General features: G+C 30.1%; 1 protein-coding gene across 1 annotated transcript in view; it reads left to right on the top strand.

Annotated features, from left to right (window-relative positions):
• LOC139528254 (aspartate--tRNA ligase, mitochondrial-like) overlaps window positions 1–15,834 on the top strand; it is a 37,190-nt gene extending 21,356 nt beyond the window's left edge. The window contains exons 9-18 of the mRNA XM_071324142.1: window positions 3,071–3,244; window positions 4,197–4,304; window positions 4,838–4,900; window positions 6,241–6,393; window positions 9,467–9,521; window positions 10,224–10,304; window positions 11,660–11,739; window positions 12,924–13,034; window positions 14,581–14,656; window positions 15,644–15,834. Of these exons, the coding sequence (XP_071180243.1) occupies window positions 3,071–3,244; window positions 4,197–4,304; window positions 4,838–4,900; window positions 6,241–6,393; window positions 9,467–9,521; window positions 10,224–10,304; window positions 11,660–11,739; window positions 12,924–13,034; window positions 14,581–14,656; window positions 15,644–15,804 (1,062 nt within the window). The 3' untranslated portion in view covers window positions 15,805–15,834. The remainder of the gene's footprint in view (window positions 1–3,070; window positions 3,245–4,196; window positions 4,305–4,837; window positions 4,901–6,240; window positions 6,394–9,466; window positions 9,522–10,223; window positions 10,305–11,659; window positions 11,740–12,923; window positions 13,035–14,580; window positions 14,657–15,643) is intronic.
• The last annotated feature ends 290 nt before the right edge of the window (window positions 15,835–16,124 follow it).

Genomic DNA, 16,124 nt, shown 5'->3' with positions numbered 1-16,124 from the left:
TGAACGTGTATACCATCTATTTCAACTTTTCTGTCTTTACATAAATAGCCAACCCATGGTAAATATAGGCAACAGTAGTTCAGTGGCGTAGCCAGAGATTTTCAAAAAGGGATTGGGGACTGGCTGCCTAAGAGTAGGCCCGCTACAGTCATGCTTCATTGATTCCCTATACAATCAACCAAATTTCCCCCACAAAAAGGTGATGCGAGCACATTGACCCTCCCTCGAAGTCCGCCTCTGTACTCTACCAATTTTTGATAGTCATAGTTTGAATAGAAAAGCCAAGACCAGGCAACAATTTACCACCGATAGAAAGTCAACTTCATGCCCTTCTTTACTTTATTCAGTGAAATTTTTGGCCTGTATTCTTAAACTGTATCATGAGAATGATATTTATATCAACTTCATATCCACGTAAATCCATTTTGAATAGTAACTAAATTACTCATAAGAAAATAATATTGAGGACATTTGCATATCAGTCTGCTAATCCCCCTTATATCATTTCTTTTTAGAATAGCGTTTTCATGTATTCTTTGTTTGATTTTAAAATAATATTTTTTTCATTGTGACTGTTAAATAGGGTGTTCATTTAGCGGAAAAAAACATTCGTAAATTTTTAGTTACGATCATCTTTTTATAAAAACAAGTCAAAGTTACGATCATCTGTAGATGAAGTTACGATCATCATCGTGATTTTTTCAAATCTCGATTTTCGTTCTTTTGGTTGTTTTTCTATAATTTATGAAAAACACATTCAATGACAATGCTTATAAAGATTATTCTTGAAATAATACAAATCTGAAAATAAGCTGTTAAAGCGGGGAAATCAGCCTTCTAAAATATCCCTATATTTGTGTCCGCCATATTGGGATGATCGTAATTGCAGTTACGATCATCACGTTCACGCCAGTAATATCAAGGACAGAATAAAAACTAGTTTCAAGCATGCATTAATTTCAACATTTCAAGTTTTCAGACATTTTACAATGGTAAAAATAATATTTTCCGATTTTAACCTACTTTTCCTTATTCCCAAAACAACTCCAACTTCATCCCCTCGGTTCATAAATAGCACTTTTTCAAATGTAAACAAAACTTAGCTCATAAGAAAGGTCAAGTCCACATACGTAATACACAATTGTAAGATGTGGTGTGATGTCGCTATGGAAAAAAATCTATGGAATGCAGTTTGGGCAATATCTTATGAACTTTGAAATTTAATTCAATTCAATTAACTGAAAAGTAATGCCCTTAAATATTGTTACTGTGACTGTAAAATATTAATAACAGCTGTGACAACTTCTTATAATTACATTAGATGTATGTTTCATTATAAAACGTTATTCTGATTTGCTAACTGCACATCATGTGTTATTCTGTAAGCAATTGCATCACTCAATAAAACTTTTCATTCATCATGTTCATGATAACACGAGGTCCCACAATAAAGTACACAGGTGAATTTTATAAAAAAAAATGTTTGTTTTCATGATCCTAGCTAAAAAATGTAATCTTCTTTTTGTAACTTCATAGGGTTGTAAAAGCATTGACCGTGCACACAATACATGTATAAGAATGAAGCGCGGAAGCGCTTCATACAAAATGTACTTCGGTCAACGCTTTTACACCCCAATAAAGTTACAAAAAGAAGCATTCAATACTTAAATAACGTATAAGAATTGGTTCAATAATTTGAAATTATCTAAAATGTATTAAAGATTAATATTCAATGCATATTTTTGTCCTTGAGTGATAATTCCTAGGATATCAGTTAAAGATGCCTGAAATGATCGATAAGGCTAGAATTCATAAAAAATAATATGGTTCTAGTTACAAATGATAGTTAATTGATACTTTTCTTCAATTTGCGTAATTTTAAATCTTCTAATAATATCAAACATGCTTACCATACTATACTTTTTACAACTATAGAGAACTGATGACGTATTGCACACAATATCAAAATTGAGCACAACAGATGTTTTGATTTTTCTTGATTTACGCAAAAAGAAAATCGTGAGGATGATAGGAAATGAATAAAAGTATCTACTAAATTAACACAATCAGGCCACACTTAAAAATATTTTGGTTTGCCCAAACCCTACCCAAAGGTTGAGACATTGTGTAGGTAGGTAGGCATTTTCTTTTTTTTTTCTTCAAAAAAAGATATTGGAGTATCAGATGTTTATTAGTCTTCATGCCTATTTGATTAAAAAAAAACTTCTTCAAATCAGGACAATAAAAGAATTTGAGTAGGCAGCTTTTTTCTGGGTAGGTATCGTTTGGGCAAACAAACGTATTATTTATTATGGCCTCAGCTTTGACCACATTTTTTTGAAGAACTGGCCATATGGAGCAAAAGATTGTTACACTATTGAGAACCGATAACACTAGGATACTTGTTAATTTCCTTTAAATAATATAAGTTTTTAAAGACAACAGTTAGATTTGGTGATCTCATGAGTACATAGTGCACATACATGTAAATGATAATCTTCTTTTGCATACCATTAATTTTTTTTCTGATGACATAGCAATGAGAAGTCAGTATAGATTATCAGATGTTTTTAATTTTTATACTGGTACTTTTATTTAAATGTATTCCATAACATTTAAAATCAAAAGTATATTTTGTTCAACATCAGACTACAAAATCTTCAGCAATAAAACTGTTATAAAGTTTCAGAAACAAAGTAGAAGGAAAAGAATTTTATAAAGTTTTATGATCAAACTCTGAAAACTTAATGATAACATGATTAACATTCTCCAAAAACATTAACTCAAGGGTTATAAAAGATACAAATGAATAATAGATTAATTAGTAAAAAGAAGCTCCCAAACTCCCCATTTAAAATGTAGTTTTTGACATTTGTTATGTACAAGATACCATTTATTCAGATCACTATTTGATGTCAATTTTTTTAACTTAAATATCTGCATAAAGGAACATGCTGATTATTGCAATATAAATATTTGTGATGCAACACTAAAAAATGGAAAGACTTAGTTTTTGTTTTCATAAACAAAAAAAGGAAAATTGCACTGATTTTGAAATTAATTGTTAAAGGTAGATATAGAGATGTCATTTACAACACAAAGACAAGTACAGGACTTAATAGAAGATTTACTACAGTATAGCTGGCCAGAAGGGGAGCTAACTCTTCCATTTCCACAGATGACTTATAATGAGGCTATGGAAAACTATGGAACAGACAAGCCTGATACAAGATATGACATGAAGGTAAGATTACTGTAAAACAAAATTTGTTTACAAGCTATTTGTTTTTGTGACTTATGTGAGATGGAAAAATAACCTACATAGGTCCTCTCTCATATAATGACATCAGGAAAATAAGTAAACCACAAGTTAAATCACTTTGAAGTGGTCTGAAAATTTCTAAACATGACATGAAGTATCTGTGAAAATAAGTTGGTTTACATTTATAGTGATCAGCCACATGCATTTTGATAAGTTTTGACAGTCTTCATGATAAAAATGAACATGTTTCTCGTTTTTATAGAGATTACACCGTTGGTTTTCCTGTTTGAATGGTTTTACACTAGTAATTTTTGGGGGCTTTTATAGCTTGCTGTTCGGTGTGAGCGAAGGCTTTAGGTTGAAGGCTGTACCTTGACCTATTATCGTTAACTTTTATAAATTGTGACTTGTATAGAGAGTTGTCTCATTGGCACTCATACCACATCTTCCTATATCTATGTATCATGAATATTATTTTATTATTCATGCTAATTCTAAATCAAAAAGAGTATAAAAACAAAACATTTAACCAGAACAGCAAAAACCATGGAGAGATGATTTTGATTAGTAAAATACATTAAAAAAGAGTGAAAATATACAGTATACATTTATATCAAAATAAATTGTGCTTACTTAAGTTTTTAATGTGACTTTATGTTAATCATTGCAGAATGTCCAGTGAGCTTTATCTATTCTGTTGTTAAATTGTTATGTGTCATTTGTCCCAATTTTTTATGCCTTATTTATGGGCATTATGTTTTTTTTGTTTGTGTGGTGTTTTTTTTGTTTGTTTGTTTGTTTGTTCCTCTGTTTGTTTGTCCGTCCATCCACTCATTCGTCTGTAGTGCCATTAAGGCATCCATGCACTGTGGACACATTCTTGTTTACTTTCAATGTACCTTAATTATTGTTCATTATTTGTATTGTTTTTCAGCTTGTAAATTTATCAGAAAGTTTTTCATCTTGTGGTATACATTCTTTTGAAAACACATTGAACCAGGATAAAGGGGAGATAATTGGAATTAGAATACCCAAAGGAACAGTAGGTATTTACAAATATTTGTTTTAGGTTTTAACTTTAAATAATCATCATCTATGATATAAGGGGATTAACATGGAAATTTGTGATTGTTATGTTTTCCTTCTTTTTGCTTTATAAACTTTCTTATACTATAGATGATTAAATTAAAGATAAAAAATACATATACACCCCAAAATAAAGTTGTAGTTATTTTAATAAATAAATGAAACATACAAGAAAAAGCACTCAAAGTCTTCCAGGTGAATGTTTTTCTCCGATGTAAAATGTAAAATGTAGTTCCAAGTATACCTATTGTTCTGTAGAACTACTTTATATAACATAATCTATCATCAAAGATGGCTGCTGTCACTAAAATATTTCTTGATAGATACAAATAGTCAGTTGACATTTTATTTTACCACAAGTGTTTTATTTACATAGAATAAGTTTTAGAGAGAGGAAGAGAGAGCAAAAAGAGGATATGAAAAATTAAAAAATGAAGAGAGATGTGTTTTAAATTTGACACTTTTTTTATGTGAATATTTTATTTTCAGAAGTACTTTTCAAATAGAGAATTAAATGATATCATCACTAGTCCAACAATACAAAACCAATGTGTAAGTACATTAATTATCATATATGTACATGTATTGAAATAGGTAATTTATGAGATTTTAGATTAATCACAGCAAGAACACCATATTCATGATATTGTCTTTTTTTTAAGGGTTAGATATAATGGGAATGGTTCATTTGATAAAGGTTTATGAATGTTGGAAAATATTAATATCAGGAGGTTTTAATATATCGCAGGCAAAAATGCAACACATTTGCACATGCGTTTCAGATGTTTCCTGTGTGTGGAAAACACATGTGATACATATTATTCACGCATGTTATCTTGCATTTCATGTGCGGTTTCATGCATATTCAAACACATGCATGGCACATCTGTATTTTGAAACACATGCCGTTCACATGTCTACCATGTTTGCAATGTGCGTTTTGCATGCATTTCAGGAATCATGCATGTTGCACATGTCATTGTGATACACCTGTAACACATGCGTTTCAAGGTACATGATCGAGTTACACATATGTGGCATTTTTGTCCTAGTATATATATTGTATAGTGTTTGCCATATGAAGTGTAGAAATGTATCTGGTTTTTGAATTTTAAGTTTTCAAAAAAGTCATTTTTATAAGGTAGCATCATAATGATGCTACTGTTATAAATATTTACTTACATACACATAGAAAAAAGGTAGCACACTTGTTTAAGCTTATGAAGTGATGCTTGTTTATTTTAAGGGGGAGGGAGTAGGGGCCAGATTTCATTCATGTGAAGACACATTTAATTGATGAAAGCGACATTCATACTTGAGCAACAAGCAACATTTATATTCTGGCAAATGTATAAGCTGGTGGAGGTTAATTGTGTTTATAAACTGTAGTTGTGATTCGGTATCCTTAAACTTATCATCATTTATAGGCTTTCAGAGCCTTTAAAATATGTCCATGCTAAGAATTCCCCAACTGTTTTTGTTTCTTTACTAATTTTGTTTTATGTAATCATTACTGAGTTTTGAATAGAAATATGTGGCAAAGCTTGACATTCTACATGTTTCTAAGCCTTGAGCTGAACAAGTTTAAATTAAGTTTCAAGACAATGCATACTGTGAATTAATAATTATTAATAGAGGGATACCAATTTTTGTTGAATTTGTGGGTAAGGTTTAACAAAGAATCAAATTGTTCTACAACGTACAAATTCTCTACATGCTTGTATTGAGACTTCCTCAAATCAATGAAATCAAATATCTATGAAACACAATTGTTCCTGAATCCACAAACATTGGTATCCACGAAAATAAAGGAACTCACAGTAGTTTATCTATATTTACATAGCAAATCAATATTTCTTAAATCATTAACAAATTTTACTTTATCATTTCAGGAAGCTACTAGTATAAAAGTAAATGATGGGAACTCATGGAAATGTCCTTTCCAAAAATACCTGAAAGAGGAAACCAAAGATAAAGTTACATCTCGGCTGAATATAGAAGACAATGATATAGTTGTTTTAGCACATGGCACTGGTCAATATCCAGTAAGTTAACTGTTATTTTTATTAACGAAAAACTAATATGTTTATTCAAGCAATTACTGATATATGAATACCTAAATAAGCAAGGTTTCATACTAAGAATTCCCTGTATAAAGGTCTCAATTGAGCAGGGAAATAAACAAATGAGTTTAAACTAGCTCTCATTATTTAACATATTAGCTGAATCGGTTAGAAATCGACCTTAGGCAATTGAAGGTATACATACATATATATATCTGCATGTACATATATATCAGGGATGGGGTAATTGAAAATGTAATGATAATTAAGTGTAATGCATTACAATTTTCCATGTAATTGAATGTATTGTGTAATTAAGCATTTTTTTAATTACATGTAATGGTAATTTAATTAATTACATTGAAAAAAAGCATGTAATGCTCAATTACTTTTGAATTACATTTCAATTACATGTACTTTTATGGTGTTAAAGATATGGATTTGTGTTTAATAATATAAATTGTAAAGTTATATTTATTTTTCAAATATTGATATCACATACTTTTTTAATATTTGAAGTCTGTAATTTATTCTGAAGTTTTTATATATATTTTCTTAGACCTACAGAATTTTTTTCTGAAAAGTCTTATAATTTAAAAAAAAAGGTGAGAATCATATATATGTGTTGTTCAGTTTTTAAGAAAGATCTTTAACTAAATAGATTGATAAGTAATTAATCACAAACAAGAAAATGTGTCACTGAAAAACCTTTCTTAGACAGTTCATTTAGAATATAAAATCACTGCACACAATCATTTTGTCAAATTAGTATACTCAAAAGAATTATAGAAATAAAAATTAACAGCTGTAAAAACATACAGCAATTAATCAGATTAAAATGTCTAGGGGTAATGCCACTATTACATATATTTTATCTAATTAGCAAAATATTGCTAATATTTAGACATTATACATTGTTTGCACAAAAAATTATTTTCAAGATTTTGACATGCACATTTTTAAATATTTTTAAAGTAAAATTATTTTTTTAAATTTATTTACAATTTCTTTATTTATATTATGTTTAATTTAAATGACTTCATTTCTGAGATGTCAAAATACCCCTTTGTGTATTGGCAAGTTAAAAGCAACAAATTCCCTCTCCTATCTCCTATCAACACATCTTCAGACCATGGAACTTTCATGTTTTAATCAAGCAATATCTACCACATTAGCTCCTGTCGAAAGACGATTTAGAATTGCTGTCAAACCAGAGAGATGCAGACTAAATGACATAACATTAAAATTACTAATACTTATTAAATGCAATGCTTAAACTATGCATACATGAATATTTTACAAATGCGTAATAAATACATGTATAATATTGTTAAAAAATATGATGAAATGTAATGTGTAATTTAATTAATTACTTTAACAAAGTAATTGTAATTTAATTAATTACATTTCAAAAACTGTGTAATGTGTAATTAGTGTAATTGATCATTTTTGCAATGTAATGTGTAATTTAATTAATTACATTCCAATGTAATTGGCCCCAAGTCTGATATATATCATACTTTGATTTTGGAACAATCAAATATGAAATGACAGATGAATTAGGTCTGTTTTGTAGGGTTCTTATATCAACTAAATTCTCAAATAGTAATGTACTTTGCATAAGTATATTTTTGTTTGAAATAGGTTAAGAAATGAATTGGTATTCATTTGCATAATGACGATTTCTGAATTGGTATTCATTTGCATAAGGACGAATTCTGAATATGTATTCATTTGCATAAGGACAATTTCTGAAATGGTATTCATTTGCATAAGGACTATTTCTGAAGTGATATTCATTTGCATAAGGAAGATTTCTGAATTGATATTCATTTGCATAAGGACGATTTCTGAATTGGTATTCATTTGCATAAGGACGATTTCTGAATTGGTATTCATTAGCATAAGGACGATTTCTGAAGTGATATTCATTTGCATAAGGACGATATCTGAATTGGTATTCATTTGCATAATGATGATTTCTGAATTGGTATTCATTTGCATAAGGACGATTTCTGAGTATGTATTCATTTGCATAAGGACGATTTCTGAATTGAAATTCATTTGCATAAGGATGATTTCTGAATTAGTATTCATTTGCATAAGGACGATTTCTGAATTGGTATTAATTAGCATAAGGAGGATTTCTGAAGTGATATTCATTTGCATAATGACGATTTTTGAACTGGTATTCATTTGCATAAGGACGATTTCTGAATTGGTATTCATTTGCATAAGGACAATTTCTGAATTGGTATTCATTTGCATAAGGACGATTTCTGAATTGGTATTCATTTGCATAAGGACGATTTCTGAATTGGTATTCATTTGCATAAGGACGATTTCTGAATAGGTATTCATTTGCATAAGGACGATTTCTGAATTGATATTCATTTGCATAAGGACGATTTCTGAATTGATATTCATTTGCATAAGGACGATTTCTATCAGACGCAGCTCATATTTAAAAAAAAAACTTGTGGAATTGTTTTTACCTGATAAGCTTTGTAAAATATAATCATTATTTATAGGAAGAATACTATTCATTTAGCTTTTCAGCTACCTTAGTCATGTCTAGTGCAAGAAGTAGAATTATGAATTTTTTTGTCATAACTGATCAGTACCAAGGATAATTTTATACCACATTTAAGCAGGTGTCTACTATTGTACATTTCAGCTTTATTTTAATCATGTTAACTTGAGGAGTTATTAGCTTCCTTTTAACCAATATTTGCCTTGATTTTTTATTTGCAAGGAAGAAAGAACATGTAGTAGTTAGGACAGAGGAATTATGGAGCCGTTATTTATCTGGGTTTAAATAAGTGCGACTCTGGGGACTGGGATTCTTTTTTTCTAGGAGGGGACTTTTTCATTTTTTTTAATTAAAAAGGTCAAGGACCTCCCACTCATTCAACTGATGCTATTTATAGGTCATTGGTTTTTTTATTGAGTGCCTTTCTCCTGAAATTTCAATGGTCCTTGACCTTTCATAATCTAGTGCCAATTTGTACCCTGGCTTTGGTTTTAGCTTAGAGGTTCAAATTTTATATTTTAGCATACAGCACTTGGAAAAATAAGAACAACTGTAGCCAATGCATTAAAATCAAAAGGTGAGTTGTGGAAAACAATACTGCTGATTCATTTATTTAATGGGATTGAGAATTTTCATGGATTCTGGAAAAATGTGTTTTTATTTATATTTGATTACTTAGTTTAGCCAAAATCTCCATCATGTCCATACAAACCTATAGCAAATTTGTACCTCATTTAAAATTTCAATTTGTGGTTTCCTTCACCCAGGAAATCTAAGAATGTTTGAATCCCACAAATAAAAATGAATCCACAGTACATTAACAGTTTTTCTTGCTGTTGTTGTATGTAAAATAGAGATATGCTCAATTGAATACTATAATATGGCCATTTGGACATTGTTGATTAACTAAATTTTGGATTCTTTGCTTTAGATGAAAGCTGCCAATAAATGTAGCAAACTTCTTAATTTCTTGTTGTTTATTAGACTGGTTGTTAAACTGTGGTCTGTCTTAAGTACTCATTTAAGCTTATTCCATAGAAAAGTATGTTATTTTCAAAAAGTGCTTTAAAAATACAGGTGATAAATTTCTAAAATATTCACAGATATATGAACATAATTATATGAATTAATGAGATTTGAGAGTACAGGTTAACATGACTAACATATATATAAACCCCACAAACAATCAAAAGACTTGCTGCCCCTAATTTAAAAGAAAAATTAACAGAATATTACTTGTCAGTTGTCATAATGATGTATATATTTTATTCCATTTCAGGGGTACAAATAATAGATGAAGATAAATTTGATTTTCTGTGGGTTACAGATTTCCCATTATTTCTTCCAAAAGAAGAAGGAGGTAATGTGTTGTTAATTAAAGTTAATTTTATTATTTACGAGAACTCTATGCAATTGTTTTTCATTTCATCTCCTCCAAACACACTACATTTTAGAAGAAAAAGAACAAAAATTATTTATTCAGAGTAAGTGTACAGTTATTTATAAAATTCTGCTGGCAATTATTATTTTAATTGATAAACAATGGATAAACATGTGTGATTTGATATAACGCCTTATTGAAATGCTGCAAATGAATAATGCTCCTAAAATTAAAGAAATGAGTATTTATTTTTTCAAAATCTCTAATTTCAATTGACCCAATGATAAAAGCACTGCACATATTTTTGAATAATTTTTGTTTTGAATTTTTGTTTTGAATTTTTGTTTCTTTGTTGTGTACGTCTTCCTTTAAAAATGTGACTTATTATGAGATACAGTTAAAGCAATTCGATCAGTTATAATAAGTAATCATGAAAATTTAACATTAAAATATAGTTGTGCTTGAATTTGCACAGATAACCATAATGTTTATAAAAGTCATTGAATTTTTAAAAGGTGTTAACTTAATTAACATGATTAATAACAAATACAACAGATTTCAGTACAGTACACAAAAGATTTAATTGAAGTTAAGTGTAAATTGACTTAAAGTGCTTGTAAGATATGCCACTGTACGTTTAGCATAATTAACCAAACAACAGTTAGTATATCATTTTTATAAGTTAGACAGATACCACTGATATTCTATATTTACAATCAAGTATCACTGATATTGTAGTACCACAGAAGATTTGAATATTTATTTATTTAATGAAAATCTATAAGGACATGTTTTAAAATATTATGAATAATTTAGTATACAAAAAAATGCATTATCAAATTAAAAAGATATATCTGTTATTCATCCCTGATTTATAACTTTCCTGACCAATTGATTATTTTGTTTATCCTCAAAGCATGGTTCATTTGATCTCAGTTGGTCAAAATTAAAAAATGCCATCAAATTTTCTTGCTTTCCTCTGAATTATGACAGCACAAAAAGACAACCAATCATGATGACGTCAAATGTAAAAAACAAATCTTTTTGCAGTTCATTGAAACATAGTTATAGAGTCTTAAAATTGTTAGAGAAGTGGATTCCAACCTGAAACTAATGCAATACTGTTATAAAACATTTCTCAACTCTTGACCGTCACATTTTACAACTACTTAAAAAAAAAATAAGGCATATATTTAAAATATGAAAATTTGACTTTCTCAAATGGAGAAATATTGTATCACAGTCAATGCAGTGGTAGAATGTATATTATTAAAAATATGCATAACTGCTAGAAAAAAAAAGAACATTTATTTACTTGTGTTTTCTATTTATAGAAGGATTAGAATCTGCCCATCATCCTTTCACAGCTCCACATCCAGATGATGTTGAACTTGTAAAAACACATCCAGAATTGGTATGTTTTTCCGCAGTCAAATTATAATAGCCCAATTCTATTTAAACACAATAATGGAAGTCCTTTTGACCTGTCAGTACAAGGCACTAGATACCTAACTAGTAATACCCACTTGCATCCACAGTCCATCAAGAGTTATGTCTATTCATTAGTAGAAATACAAAATTACAAGATAGCAAGCTTTAAAGGTTTCACAAATTATGCGTTTGTGTTGTTTAAACTTTGCTCAAATGCCTTCTTCAACCTGCTTTACAAACAATTGTATGAAGTTGATTCTTATCACAAAACATGTGTTTCATTAAGTGTTGTAAAAGGAGGATGAAAAGGGGGTAGGTTAGCCTATCGAAGGATAGTGTGAGCTTTTCTGTCACTTGGCGTTTTTTGTTATAAACTTTTACAAAGATCATCTCTGATGAAACAACCGAGCCAAATTTTACCAAACCTGGCCACAATCATCAATGTTGTATCCAGTTGTAAACAAAGCCTTTAAACAACAAATTTCACTAATGCTTTTTTTTTCATTTTTGCCTATGCCTATTTTGTCTCCAAAATTATAATATAGGGACAAGAACATTAAACATAACAAATGAACAGCAAGACAAGATCTTCAAATAAGTCAACATGATCAAGATCGTCTGTCAACACCTTATTAAAGTTATTGCCCTTTAATGACGATTTTTTTCAATTTCTTTGAATTTTTGCATATTATCTTGACTATGATATGGTAAACAAGACAACATCTGCAAGTAAGTCAGCATGACCAAAACTTTAATTTGATTCCTTATTGAGGTAATTTCATTTTAATGAGGATTTTCACCAATTTTTGCAGTTTTGAATATTATCATAAAAGCTATATAATAAATAAAATAGGAACTTTAACAAACTTTAACATGGTTAGCAGGTGGGAACTACAAATATGTCAACATGACTGAAAATGTCAATGAGCTCATAAAAGAGTTATTCCCCTTTAATGATGATGTTCACTAGTAAGTGACTATTTTTCAAGATGCAGGTGAGTAACACAGGCTCTTAAGAGCCTTTAGTTTTGATTGTTGACAAGTTTTAGGCATGAGATTCTGGCTGTGTTGGCACACATCAAACTAAGAAAACTTTCCCGCCATAATCAACATCTAAATATAACATTAGGCTAATACTTAATATTGAATACTTCTGATAACTTGTAGGTGCGAAGTCAGCATTATGATTTGGTGTTAAATGGATTTGAGATAGGAGGAGGATCTATACGTATACATCAAGAGCACTTACAGAGATATGTTCTGACAGAGGTTCTTAAGGTATACTTCAATTTTGTGTAATGGAGAATTTTTTTAAGCAAAAAGGATAAACTTTTTGGCAGCTCTGATTCTAATGCATCTTGGGTAATATTTTAAAAAGCTTACACCAACAATTTATATGATAAGCCAACCATGTCAGGGGCGGATCCAGCAATTTTAAAAAGGGAGTCCAACTATATGTCTCCTTTCAAGTGCATTGATCGGCCAAACAAAAAGTGGGGGGTCAACCTCTGGAACCCTCACTCTGAATCCACCACTGCATGTCCTTAACAAAACTGAGGTCAAGTTTGTAATTAAGGATTTACAACATAACAGTTGAGGAAAACTCTTTGCTACTGTTAATTCAGAAGTTATGGCATATATAAAAAAGAAGATGTGGTATGATTGCCAATGAGACAACATTTTTCAATAAAAGACCAAAATGACACAGACATTAACAACTATATGTCACTGTACGGCCTTCAACAATGAGCAAAGCCCATACCGCATAGTCAGCTATAAAAGGCCCCGATAAGACAATGTAAAGCAATTCAAACGAGAAAACTAACAGCCTTATTTATGTAAAAAAATGAACGAAAAACAAATATGTAACACATAAACAAACGACAACCACTGAATTTACAGGCTTCTGACTTGGGACAGGCACATACATAAATAATGTGGCGGGGTTAAACATGTTAGCGGGATCCCAACCCTCTATGCATTTATTATTGAGATTATATATTTGGCTTTTAGTGTTCCTGATGAAGGTAAATCCAGAAAGGTGCTTCAAATGCACTTAATTTATAGCGTTTGGTGTTCATTTTTTTACTGACCAGACAAAATTGCGACATTTATTAATTTGATTTTTTTTTAAATATCTGCATACAGATATATATGTGTATCAGATATCAGAATACAAGTTCTTTTGATTTTGGCTGTTTTAATTGTGACAGCCTCTTGTTTTACTTCTTTAATATCACATTTGACGTCACATAGTTACAGCTTTAAGAGATACCAGATACAGTTTTAGGTTTAAGGAATCAACAAAATGTAAGTCACAGGTCACATGGTCTCATAAGTACCTTATCATGTGATCATTTTTTACTCACCTGCAGTAAATGTCACATGATGTGCAACATAGGGCTAATCAGGTAGCAGAGGCAGAAGCCATCATATTTCTTTGTTCAAAGCATATTTTTTAAGGAGATTATAAAGCAGTTTCGACTGATTTTAAGGAAACATGTTATTGTCAGGGTTCACTTGACTTAGAACTTTAAAATCAGAATATTCAACATTAAGTTCTTGGGACTCTATGACATGCATATATGTGGTATTAGTTTGTCTAAGATGATTAATTGACTATTAACACAGTGGTTGTGAGTTTGAATCATGCTTGTTTCAAAATGTTTTTAACTTCAATCATATTTGACATGAAAGGCCAGTTTTCCTGATATAGGAAAAGTATTGCAAATAAAGTGGATCATACATGTAATCTAAAATCCTCAAATTGTTCAATTCTGATGATGCCATTGAATGTAATGTATTTCTTTTATTTTTACAACAGGAAAAAACTGATGATTTAGAACATCTGCTGGAAGCACTTAGCTATGGTTGCCCTCCTCATGGTGGCATTGCTTTAGGTGAGCGATACAGGGAAAATTACTTGCAGATAGTATAAAACATGATTTTTAACCTAGTTACCATGTTTACATGTAAACGCAAATAAGAACACCTCAAGTGTAAATAAATACCAGTTCACTTTGATACATGGATCCTTGAAAGATTATGATTTGAGAAAATATTATTATTTTTAATTTGAAATGATATATTGAGAAGTATAGAGGAGTTTGATAAATCCTTCCTCTGTTTTCATTGTCAATATTGTGATTGATTCTAACTAAAGATAATATACCCGGAAGGAATGTTTTGTTTAATATTCTACCGTTCTCTCCAATGTTTAGAATTCAGTTTCAAATCCAAACCTTTTTATCTCAGAATTTTGAGAGCTGAAAGTATGGGGGAACTCTCTTGTTTTTTTTCTTCAAAACTTGTATTGTCAGCTAAAGTGTCCAAACTCAAAAAGTTCAATTGAAACTAAATCAATTGAATTAAATCTGAAGAAAAATATTTAGGACTATGTGTGAAAATTTTATGTCAGTTATCTAAAAGAATTATTGACATTTACAATATAAGGATAGAGTGATACAGTAATTATGGTATGATTGGCAAATAGTCAACTATCCACAAAAAATCTTAACTAAATAAATTATTCTTTTTAAAATCCTGCTTGAGTAGTATTGACAAAAGTAAAAGACATTTTAACCAAGTCACATGTATATCCCTTCCATTCCGTGTTAATAGAGCTTCCAACAACTGCTTTGAGTAAAACATGTACAAAAAAATGACTAAGTGTACCAGTAATAATTTACATATATGACCGTTGAAGTCAGATTTGCTGCTTCACAGCGCAGACGATGCTTGATTTCTATTAAGTTATGATGATCAAAGACCCATCAGTATTGCTCGAATAACGAAAAATTAAAAGGCCAAATTACATTAAATTAATAATAGCACACACACATTGATTTTAAACTAAACGCCTACTCTTAATCTTTCACTTTTTGCAGGGTTAGACAGATTGTTAGCAGTGTTATGTAGAACACCATCAATAAGAGATGTGATAGCTTTCCCAAAGGCAGGAGAAGGACAAGACCTGATGAGCAAATCTCCAGCTAGTTTACCTAACAATGACTTAAATCTTTACCACATACAAATCAAATCTAGTTGATAAATAAAATCTTCTTAGTAAATAACAATTTCTGATATTTGTTTATTAGATTAATTTTACATGTGGGGACATTAATTTCGTGTGTACCAAGTTTTGTGGATGAGGAAAAATTGCAATTTCACAGATATATGGTTTCATAGTTCTGCAAGAGCCTATTGAAATATTGTTCTCCGTTTAACATTTCAATTTGTGGTTCACATATACCCATGAAATCCACAAAAATTGGAACCCCAGGAATAGAAATGAATACAACATGTGAAAAGTGAAGTTTTTTGGCATATTTGATAGATTTTTCATATTTAAGCTTGAATCGGAACGTT

The sequence above is a fragment of the Mytilus edulis genome, chromosome 6, assembly GCF_963676685.1.
Source record: "Mytilus edulis chromosome 6, xbMytEdul2.2, whole genome shotgun sequence".
In the NCBI taxonomy this organism is placed as follows: domain Eukaryota; kingdom Metazoa; phylum Mollusca; class Bivalvia; order Mytilida; family Mytilidae; genus Mytilus; species Mytilus edulis.
This window is presented reverse-complemented; position numbering and strand designations above follow the sequence as displayed.